Here is a 12,567-nt window from a genome sequence, read left to right on the forward strand (position 1 = left end):
CGCATGTGCAGTTACATCTGACTTACTGCTGGTATTTTGCAATACCATGTTTTCAGATTTATGAAAGGAGATCACACGCTTGTATGAACTGGTCAAAAAAATTGGAGAACTCCAAAATTAGGGTTTCGAAAACTGTTGAGTATTAAGAGTAAAAATTGCACTTTCAATTCTAATAGATTAAGTTTTAATTGGGCATGTAAAGCCTGTAGATGCTATTTTAATCCTATTATCATTATTTTTATGTTTTTTTGTGTAATTTCCAGCAAAATGATAACAATCATTAATAATATAGATAAAACTGTTGCTCAAATTCAAAATTGCATTTATCAAATTCGGAGCTAGTTTGATGACAATATTATTTGGTACAATGGCCATCAAAATGATGCAAGTGTGCAATTATTTTTTATCTTGGTAAATAGATGGATAATACAGTATAGCCATCATAAGGAATCACCAGGCGGGCATTAGGAATGACATGTTTATCACAAAATGACGGCGAGAGTGGTCTAAGCTCTAAGCGACGCAGGTTTCCGCTTTATGTACCTACTATTAGCGATTCGAAAATTACCCGAAAAACGATTCGAATAATTTGCGATTCGATTTCGAATATTTGGTTCGCTTGGACAGCCCTATTGTCCAGCGCCAAGGAATATGATGAAAACTTTCGCGCCTTCGCTCTTCAACACGGCGAGAACCTTCTGTCTTGACATGCCTAGTTTTGCAAATGCCTCTTATTTCCGGACATAAAATATTGGCAACCCGATCAATCAATCTGAAAATGGCTTTGATTGTTTTGCGAATATTTCTGCCACGAAGTAGCTCGCTTTTATGTATGCACGTAGCGACTATGGCACTTTTATGTATCGATATCTCCCCCTAGTTGGTTCCTATTCAAAATGGCACTCATGGCTGGTCTGAAAGGGCTGGCAGAGCGCATTTTAGTAAAATAAACAAATCATTTGTATTTTTGCATACTACATCACTCAAGTAATAGTTATACTCAATTTTTTTTTTAATTTCGAAAAAGACAGCGCGGGCCACTCGAAATGCTTCCGCGGGCCACGGGTTGGACGACCCTGATATAAATGAACTAGGTTCCCACTTTCTCCTATGCATCACTGCTCCTAAAGTTACTTACAGAACTTGTAACAGTGGCATCATACTCATAATAGTGTTCAACACCTAACCTACACATTGAATTTCGAAAAAGTGATGTTTGTTGAACTGAATATTTTAAAATGAAACTTTGCAAATATCAGCCCTGACCTGTGGGGGTCGAAAACATACCGTATCGTGTATTTTTCCGATCGCTGTAGATCCCTCTCTTGGCCTGCCTGTCGGAGGAAGTACGATGCACATTAATTTTGAAACTCTATGCTTGAAATAATTTTTCTTTTTCAGACGTATTGTACTTACCAAATAACTTCCACTACTAATGGCGAAACATTGCCAGATCTGGTTATATTTCTACGGCTTTTTGAGTTTTGATTCCGGCCGAAGATGCCGGATTACCGATGCAGATATAAATTGGGTGTTTGGCAACTATGCGATCGTCTGACTGGGTCTGGCCAACGATGTGATCCCAGTCATGTTGACATTCGTTTCAATTCGGACTGAACAGTATGGTTCGGACGTTGAACTGGCTCTCAATTCTGCACTGTTCTGTGTTCCGTAAAACCTTTAGCTTACTTTGTTTATAAGAGTTCTGTGTCTAGCGTGTTTTTATTTTTTTTTTTAGTTTACAGTTGATATGCAAGATCAGAAAATAAATAGAGACGTAATATTCATATATACAGAACATAGAACAGTCGTCTTTTTCATTCGGGTTTCGTGCCCACAAACCTGCAATCAATGCGTGTAGATCATAATCACTAGGACACTGAGACCATGGCCGCCCTCTCGCGTTGAGCAATATTTAATTCCTAACTAGTAAATAAATCAGAATCAAAATAAGAAGCTATTTTTCTATTGATTAAATTTTTCGCGGATTACAATTGGTCGTAATATTGACGCCTCATTCGTGACTGGGTCAAAATAACAAAGCCACAGCGGTTACAGTTTCCCAAAGGGAATGTTAATCAAGCAATCCATTGCGGCATTGTTTAATTTTCGTCGCTTTCGTTTTATTCCCACAGCTATGATCTCACGCTGGGGTCAAAATCAGAAATTTCCAGTAACAGTCACCACGATCAGGCGTAAACCAACGTTACTGCAATAAAATACCACGGCGATCTGTAGACATAAATATATGAGATAAGCTGCCCTGATGTATTTAATTTTGATACGTATTTTTGCAATCTTGCGACCTCGTTATCGCCGTTAGTAAAATCTTGATATCTGATATAAAATCACATTTAGTACAATTTTACTTCATATGAAGAAAACAGACATAAAGTATAGCAGTAAATCAAAAAATACAAATTCACCGCCTCGAAATCCACGCCGAACAGTCGCCGAACAGTCGCCACGATTACGACGCCACTTGTTAAAAGAGCCGACTTTTTCAACAAAAAATGATTTCTCTCTTGTGCAAAGTAATCAATTCATGACCGATAAAGGCATATTTTTAAAATGTCCTGCTTTATTAATTTAATTTAAACAGACATAAAGTACAGCAGTAAATCAAAAATACAAATTCACCGCCTCGAAATCCATGCCGAACAGTCGCCGCGATTACGCCACTTGTTAAAAGAGTCGACTTTTTCAACGAAAAATGATTTTTCTCTTGTGCAAAGTAATCAATTCATGACCGATAAGGGCATATTTTTAAAATGTCCTGCTCCTGCTTTATTAATTTAATTGTCTTCAATTTAACCTGCGGTTGCGTCGACAAAACAAGAGGCATTCTAAAACACCACGGACTTTTGCGGACATAAAAATGTGTGGTGAACTGCCTGATTAAATATTGTTTTGATCCGTATTTTTTTTATTTTGAGAATTCTACAAATTTGAGATGTACTTGTAACACTGACTCCGTTCAGTGGCAATGCTGCCACTCCGATTATTTTTAAAGATAAAACCTTTCGAAAAATTCGTTAACCTGCTGTAAATTCTCATGGAGTAAAATTCATTTGGGTACAATAAAAATTGATCGATATACTTCAGATTAGTTATCTAATATATCATCACAAACCGGGAAAAATCTCGTTTCCAACCTTGTTTAATGTAACACGAAAATTTTTGACCACAATCTTAAAGTAATGGACAAAAAAAAGGCAAATCCCACTCACAAATAACCGTGTTTCGACGGTATGTAACAACCGTGTAGTGACGGTATGTTTCTAAACGGCGACCAAAGGTAATGTGTGCCTTGAGCATACGGAATTTTACGATTTTTAATGACTAGAAAAGCGTTTTTAGACTGTCGCGGAACTCAACAAAGCTTATATTGTTAACGGTTTTATTTTTAGTATTTTATATTGCCGCTTTTCAATCAAAAAATTTAGATCGCGGATTTACTCCTTCATTTGTCTAGAACAGGGGTGGGCAACCCCTGGCACGCGTGCCGAACTTGGCACGCGAGCACATTTATTCGGCACGCGAGCAAGTTTTCAGAAACGAAATCATTTTTCTTCAGATAAAAAGTTTCAAGACTCTGAATTATCTGTTGAAACTCTGCGTCCGTTTAATCATTATTGTTTGTTAACAATCCGTTATTTATTTAAATTCTTTTTGTCCCTTCATGACATATGGCTTCAAAGAAATATATTATGACGTCACAACTGAGTGAGCTCTCGACAAGTTTGGTCGGCACGCGGCAGATTTTTGTCATTAAATTTAGTCGATTTTGGCACGCGAGCCGGAAAAAGTTGCCCACCCCTGGTCTAGAACCTCGCCGCCGATGAACGTATAATAACTCTGACCAAATTCACAATTCCGTGCGAGTACAAAAACAAAATAATTATCATGTTTATCCTGGCACAAATTTGTGATTTGTGGGGAATAAACACCAACGCAAAGGCGAAATGACACGCTGATGAAAACAATCGGCGATTTTAGCAGAAGGCAATTGCACGCGTTATCGGCGACTTTTTCGGTTTTCAAAAAATTTCAAAAGAGGGGGGGGGGGGTCGACCCTGGCTGCGCCACTGGTTATGTTGTCTCAGTAGTTAGGATCCCATACTTGTACATATGTACATGACTGTTCTATGTAGTCATTTCTCAGGACATCATTAAATGGACTCATATTCTATATAAAAATATCCCGTTGATATGTAAGATTGGTACGTGGGAGCGGCGAGGGAAAATCTGACGGAAAAGCAGGAAAATACCGCATTCCTATTCTGGGAAGGAATTCCCAAAAATCTTTTTTCTGTATCCATGTTTCTTCTTTTGTCGCGACTCATTCATTGGGAAACACATTCTGGAATCTATATCAAATTACAAAATCGTCGCCCGGAGACAAAGTTTTGGGTCTTCGGCGTTAGTTAAAAGTCAGCATTTTAATAAGAACAGTGACATTATACTTGAGTGTATGCTAGAAAGTGAATGTCTTTGTCACTACCTGATAGATAATGAAACTGTGCTTTTCGGTTTGATAAATTGGATTCAATGAAAATAGTGATATCAACGAATTTTTATTTTACAGTTCAATAAAGATGCACTACTAGACACATACACATCATATATCACCAATTATTTGAACGCGAGAGAAGCAGTGCGGACTGCCAAATCAAAAGAAGCTTTCAGGCGTTTTATAGAGGTATTTACCCATATATATTGTCTTTTCATGAATTTTTTTAATAGCATTTTCAAGTAAAGGTCACATTATATAGGAGTTTGTTACATTTTTAAATTTAAGCAAAGAACAGGTGTGAGCAGGATGATAAATGAGCTCTGTTACCTGAAACTCACATATTCAGCAGATAACTTTTGTATGAGATAGCCAGTTACTTCTTGAAATTCAAGGCAAAAATATCATTTCTCATATGTAATACCCTGACTTACCGTCTCGTGAAACATAGAATCTAGCATATTAGATAGTTCGCAAAAAAAAAAAACTCGGTATGTTTCGCTCCTTTAATAAATGACATCAAAGCCATTTAAAATATTGTTCGATTAGCATGACTGAAGTATGTTACAAACTTGTCACGTATGATTTCATTCATCTGTTCAACATTTGAATATTTTTATGACTTACATCGAACACTTCGGAATGATTGTAATCTATTGGTATTCCAATTTTATTACCGTTCCGGCTGAATCTTATCATCACTTTTTAGTTTGTGGCAATACATGCTTCATATTGCGCTGTCAGACAGACTATTTATCTAAGTCAGGGGTCGGCAACCAACGGCCCGCGGGCCAGATCCGCCCCGCGGAGTAAAATAATCCCGCCCGCGACGCTTCACTGAATTATAGCGACAGAACGGCGGTTTTGACGATGAAGAAATTTTATAATCCACGCTAGAGGAGTTGATTATATTCTTTATGTAACAGAATTTATTGTGAGACTTATTAAGACATATTAATATTGTGAGACATAGATTAAATTATATTATAACCTAACAATTTAGTGAACGACTACTCGTTTAACAAGCCTACAATCTAATTATAATAAGACAAACGGCAACACGCAGAAAACTTGATGCTGAGTGAAGAGGGTTCAATGGCGCAGAAATTATTCGATAGAGCTTTTTGAGATGCAATGCAATAAATAAAATAAAATCTATATTGTATTCTAGAGATGTATCACTTCTTGATATTTTTTTTATTTCAATGAACGTTCACGTTTTTATTTAAAGACTTGCTCTTTTTATATTGATGCGATAATCGATACATTTTTAACAAATTTCAAGTTTTCACAGGCGTGTATAGTGAAACGGAAACGCCATTTTCGCCCCTCCCCACGTGTGCATCAAATTTTACATGTCGTGCCTGCTTTTCGTCTTTTCGGGTCTTTCGGGTATTTGTACAGAAAATCCCTTCATTTTACTTTACTGAATCAAATATATTAAACTTAAGATATGCCAATATATAGTTCCGAATATTATATACATTTCGAAAAGTTATTTTTGCGGTAAGACATTCTGGTTGTGAATATGTATCGCATGAATTTGACCGATCGATCATTCACGCGCAGTTTGAGCAAAGCAATTGATATATCTTCATTTGGCCTAGCGTTTGCTGCCGATAAATGCGCTTTAAAGTAAGCCATACCTGATCTATCATGTTACCCAGGAATTGAGCTGAAACCTGGGAGAACACTAAAATTATGATCGATGTTATCCACATAGCAAAAATGCACCATTGGTTCGCATCCGATTAACCCTCCCTAAAAATAGCAAGAGTAAGCTCGATCTTTTATGTATGTTGTGCAAATTATTCACGCAAGTTCAAGATTTGCCCAATCTTGCATATGTTTCAATTTTTGAGGATTTCGTTTTTAAGGGTTTGCATCCTAAAGGCTTCTGCTTCATTCACCTACTAATTACTTTTGATATTCAAGCGAAATTTATGATAGGACTTTCTGTGTAAAGCGGAATTGAAATGACATTGCCGTTCCCTTCAATACATCCTATTTAGTTATAGTAGTTTCTAAGGTATCGCGTTAAAAAAATTTCGTCAGGGGCCTCTCTCGATCTTTATTCAACTCTAGTGTTTTTTCTGTGAACATGGGCATCGTAACTTCGCCGTAGTTCGTAAGTGAAACAAAGTTGCACCAATGGCCTGACAAGAACAAAGATATTTCATCAGATTTGTCCGTTTTTGTAGAACGTAAAAGTGCTACTTGTTGTATTCTCGTGTGTCTAACTGTCATGTAATCCCCGCTCCTTGCATGGAGTCCATAGTGCTGATAATTGAAATTTGAGATAAACATGCATGGCCAGTATGTTGTCAACATGTCTTTTGATGATGTTGTGGAATTTAGGTACTGTTTGCATGTTTTTTTACTCAGAAGAATAGAATAACGTTGCCGAGCTACTGACGGTGTAGAAAAGGTTCAATAATTTTGAAAAATTGTGACAGGCACAAAAACTTATTATATTGTATTGTAAGTTGGAAAAAGGTTAAAAAACCTAAGTTTTTTCTTCACTTCGAATTTAGTGCAAGTTAACAATAGGTTTTAAAATCATGATTAGGATTTGTTTTATTCAATGCCACAATTTTGAATTAAGCGCCTCGCCGTGTACCGTACTTAGTATATTTTTCAGTACTCTCAAATGTAGTTTCATGATGGTTGGTGACGCTCTTTTTTGCAGAGGATATCTATGTTTGCATGAATTGCGTTAAATGAACTCTAGATATCTTTCGTATTGTCCCCGTATCGTGCGAAATACCACGCGATAATTTAACGTATTTTGCTAATCCTTGAAACACGGTAGCGCTGATTACACGCGTGTTGACCGTGGCGGATAATTGAGTGCCAGAGAATTGCTAGACTTTTTGTCTTTGCTGGTCGTTTCTTATACCTGAACCTGAACCGATTAACCTGTTATTTGTTGCTATACCCAACCGGGATTCTTGACCTCACAAGGGACGCACTGACCAGGGTACGAGATCGGCGTTCAAAATTGAATATATTTTTCAAAAGCATTGTAATTTCGTTGTTTAAGGGACAGAGGAGAAATTGGCAGATTGTTGAAATGTTTAGATCCTAAATTTGGGAAGCATATTTAGAAAGGAAAAATATTGACTTGAATGACAAATTGGTTATGAAATGTGCCAGACAGTAGACTGAGAAAGTATTAGTATAAATAGTTTTTTGGCCTGAAAGAATGGCATTGGCTCACTAGTCCTTTCAATAATTATAAATAAATGATTGTCCTTTGGCTTATTACAAGCGTTGTATCTTCAGATTACTTTCGATCCTCTGCAGGAAAAACTCACCTTAAAAAACTATCGTAACAAACAATATTTCTTTATTGTAGACAATGTGAAATTATAGTATGCTACAACTTACAAGCTTGACCAATCATCAGAAACACTGCATCAGCCATGTTCTGTGGCTTAAGATATGATGTAACTACATAAACATAGCATAAGTAGAGTTCAATGAATATTGTATCACAATATGTTGCAACTTGTTATCAGAATTGGTATGTTGTAGAGAAAATCTCTTTTGTCTGAGTTTCCTAATATCATTTTCTTCATATTTCCTTATGCACTCTCTATCTATTGAACGCTATTAATTGTTGAATTCAAATAACTGCAAAAAAGTTCATTGTTTTAATTTATACTTAGGGCTCAAATATCAACATAGTAGCTCAAGCTTGTACTAAATATCTTTGTTCGGACATGGGGCAGCCTCGAAATCCTCCATTGGGATAAATTTGAATTGCCATTTTAGGATATCATGATCACTAGTGACATGATAAGAGCTGCACTAAATCGGAGTAAAGATGTTTAATATATACTTTAATTTTTAAACATATTCAACTGAAAATAATAATGTACTTTTTTCAATGTTGTTGGTGACAAGATATGTTTAATCATGCCCTGGTCACTTTTTTATGTTTTGAATCCATAACATGAAAACGAAATAACTGATTACAAGTATTTTACAACCAATTTTTTTTTCAGCAATGTCGAAGCGAAAACAAAGAAAAACAGGGGCTGGCAGATCTGATGATCAAGCCAGTACAGCGGATACCAAGATATGAATTGTTAATAAAGGTTAGTTTGATTAATAATATTTCTATGTTTCTTTCCAGTATGAAACTACGCTACCTAATATATCCAGCTGTTGGGCCTGAATCAAACGCTTTGTCTTTCACCTTCAGTGAAAATAATATGTTAAAAATATGCATGAAATAGTACTTTAACAAGTTTGGCTCGTATATGAATTTCCTATTTATTCCTTTACTTTACTACTGCTAATTTAAATTATTTCCATTCATTGGCTTACACATCCTCTAGACTTCTATGTGTTCTCTTTTGAACATGACACAATTAAAAACATCAGAATGTATTCAGCAGTTGTTATAGTGCAAACAATCAGTGCTACTCATTTTCTTAATCTGGGGTTTCATAGTACAGTAGAAACTCTACCTACGAAATTAATTCGTTCCAGAAGCCTGTTCGTAGGTAGAAAATTCTGTTAGTAGGGACGCATTTTACCTGTAAATGCCCTAATCCGTTCCAAGCTCACACAAAACTCGGACATGATATTTGTATAGATTATAACAATGGTTAAAACCTGTCACAAATACATGTTAGAATTAGAATACTGCATTATAAATAGAAAGGGTACACTTGGAAAGAAGAAAAAACAGAGAAACAACGAATAAAAAATGCGAACGGTACCTTTGTTTACCATCATCATAATCAAATTAGTGAACCCGATTACCAAATTTCCATCCACCAATGATGGAAAATTAAAACTGGAAAACGTGTTTTATTCTCCGAATCGGCGCTGATTTAGATATTTCAAGTCGGCTATTATGATTTTATTTTTGCTTATAAATAGGGTTGCCACTTCTGGATACATTTTTTTTTCGAATCAAATCTTGAATCAAAAGTTTTCGAATTAAATCTTTCCGAATCTGATTCCATTAGGCTTTTTTTTTATTGCATGCGTATGTTTGCTCAAAGTCACAAAAAAGCTCAAATCTAGAAGAGAAAAAATTGAAAATGTAATGCACTATATAGCAAGAATGATAAGGGTTTTTCAGTGAATGAGCCAGTGGTGAGCCACACTTATTTCCATCATGATAAAAAATATGTAGGTCTTAAATATCACCAATAAATGCATTGATGAAAAACTTGCTGTTGCAACTTATCTGTGAGTCTTACAATACTGAGTTATTATTGTATTATACTTGTATCAGGACTGAGGCAATTTGATGGAATTCATGTCAGAAAATAAGCAGGGAACAGTTGTACTGTTATGTCATAAACACAGTAACAGCACTGCTTTCCCAAGTCCCACACCAGTATATGTGTCTGTGGTATTTCACTTCTTGTTATATTGAATTAAGGCCGGCCTTATTACCGATTTTTTATCTTCAAAATTTTAGTCCAATATTTTATATTTATGCTAGCAGCATAGAGTAATACGACAAAAACATTCTAATTGCATCTGAATTACTATAAATGGCAAATGCTTGCAAGAATATGCTTGAAGACGATAAAATTAACCACAATTAAATTGAATTAATTTCGAGAAAAAAAAATCGTTTACCCGACTACGATTGCAAATAAAAATTTCCATAAAAATTAGAGACGATATTATTTGTGGCTAACAGCGTTATTGGGTAACTCGGACTTCATTATTTATCGTGGACTACGTTTAAAATCGTAATTCAGAAAGTCCAAATGTGCATAACGAACGCCGCGCTGACGAGCGATATTTGGTCGACGATGTATCTCGATCAAACATGGTCGCTGGGGCTAAAGTAAGACGACATTCGCACAGTATGTTTGGTCTGGTATGAAATCTGGCACGTGTTGATGTAAAACAGTGCACAAGTTGCCATTCCTCAAGTATTATTTACTCCCGCCTGTCCGTTATGACATTTGCTAGAAATAATCCGAAATGTTTTTTCCCGCTTGTATCGCGCTAACAAAATTCAAAGTAAATACTTTTTTTTGTAACAGCTGAAAAAAGACGTATATGTACTATTACATTATGTTCCCCTGATTTTGTAAGCCTGACAAACGCAAACAAAATAAATATATATTTTAGGATGAGAAACATGATTGCCAATTAACATTGTCGGCCGATTAACTCATTCAGTAATAGTTCTCTTCAAATGCGAAATATTTCACTCAGAACAAAGTTTAAATTAAATTTCAATCAAAATTAAATATTATCTTGACGTCGGTAGCTGATTCTTTATCCAATCAGGCCAGGGCGTACAATAACTTAGTCGCGGCGCAGGTGTGCTGTCGAAAAATTTCATCAAAATTGTCACGAATTTTCAGGTATACGATCCATTTAAATTCGCGCATAATAGAAATTTAGGCTATTCCGTGCAAAACTGAACTCGCAGTTTGGTGGAAATTACGCCACACATCATCTCGAGTGATGCGTAAAAGAGTTTGTTGTGCCGAACTTGAAACAAATGACGGCAGATAAGTAAAGAAGTCAATCACGAAAAATTCATTTTCATTCGAATCCCATGCGGGGATGATCATGTGCGAGAGGATTGCTGGACTCCTCGCCGCCGTATAGGGTGGTTCACGTAACCGCTGGTCGGTAACGGCTTCCTCCACCAGCAAGTCCATGCTTCGGAAAACGAATAACTAGCTAACTAATCCCATACCCGACCTGGGCTGGTAACCGGACCAGAGACTGTGGTTCGCCATATGATTAGGCCGTATTATCGGCTTTCCTCTCCCCGGGGATAAATATGTAAATCCTATCCTATTTATTTCCGTCCCGTAATTTGGTGTTATTTGGAGTGCGGCATAAACGCATTCGGCAGTTTTAACGCCGCCAAAAACATCGATTAACAAACGTTCAATGTTTTTTGTAGGTCCCGTAGTTTGGTGTTATTTGAAGTGCCGAATAAACGCATTCGGCAGATTTGAAGCCGCCGAAAACAATGATTAACAAACGTTGAATTTTTGTTTTCGGTAAATCGCTCTCTTTCCGAATCGCGCAAATCTGATTCGAATCGATTCGGAAAAGATGCGATTCGAATCAATCCGATTCGTAAATCCAAAAGTGGCATCCCTACTTATAAATTAGAACCGCCAACTCAATCTGAACGATATTGTCATCAACAACGTCGGGATAATGATAAAATCTGTGATAGATACTAAATGATTTAAGAGCTATTTTATATGCTTATTAATGACAAAATTGTTCGGTCACTCACAAACTGAGGACGAAAACAATTAATTACGATACAATTTGCTTTTAGATTTATTTCCTAGGTCGCACACACTATCTCGACTAAATTGAAATATACGATAATAATTGTATTTTCAATTAAATTCATCCTCGACTTCTTATAAGCACTTCAAGTCGGCGCTTATTATGGCATCGCACCCGGCTGCCTTCGATTGCGAGAAGAAAATGAAATAATTGTAAAATGTTTTTAATGCGCTTGGATATGTGCGCCAATTTCGGTATTCTTATAAACACGAAAAAACGATATTCGAAGGTCGCGATTTTCGAACATTAAATTTATATTGCACATCCCTGCATTAAATTAACCTAAAATAAGCAAATATCACTACACACGTTTTTTAAGATTTCGGTTTTCGGCCTTTCGTATGTAGAAAATCTTACGCTAGTCGAATCGGTACTCCCGTAGTATGTGTACCAGGTTAGGGTTAGGCCATAATTTTATTTCGATTTTTCTTATGTTAGATCTATTACGAGTTCAGGAACTGTTTGTATCAGCCAAGAGAATATACCCCAAGCCCATAGGCTTCGTCCCTTTACTCAACTTGATGTGAAAAGGCATTTTTGCTAGATTAGACATATATTACTTAAGACATTCACCCTTGAGTGGTACATACCATATATGCACATACTCTCATAAACTATTTCTACCATTCATAGTATGTGGTATCATCACTCAAGGGTGCTATATTTAGTCTATGTCCAAATTTTATTATTATGTTTACATGCAGTATATTTCATGTTGTATTGTCTCTATTTATTGATGTTGT

At 36.2% G+C, this 12,567-nt stretch overlaps 1 protein-coding gene across 2 annotated transcripts in view; it reads left to right on the top strand.

Annotated features, from left to right (window-relative positions):
- The window catches only part of LOC120340841 (uncharacterized), a 43,905-nt gene that overhangs the window by 9,409 nt on the left and 21,929 nt on the right, over positions 1-12,567 (top strand). For both annotated transcript variants that reach the window (XM_039409219.2, XM_039409221.2), the window contains exons 4-5: positions 4,589-4,702; positions 8,524-8,616. In XM_039409219.2, coding sequence (XP_039265153.1) covers positions 4,589-4,702; positions 8,524-8,616 — 207 coding nt within the window. The remainder of the gene's footprint in view (positions 1-4,588; positions 4,703-8,523; positions 8,617-12,567) is intronic.

The sequence above is a fragment of the Styela clava genome, chromosome 14 (genome assembly GCF_964204865.1).
Source record: "Styela clava chromosome 14, kaStyClav1.hap1.2, whole genome shotgun sequence".
In the NCBI taxonomy this organism is placed as follows: Eukaryota; Metazoa; Chordata; class Ascidiacea; order Stolidobranchia; family Styelidae; genus Styela; species Styela clava.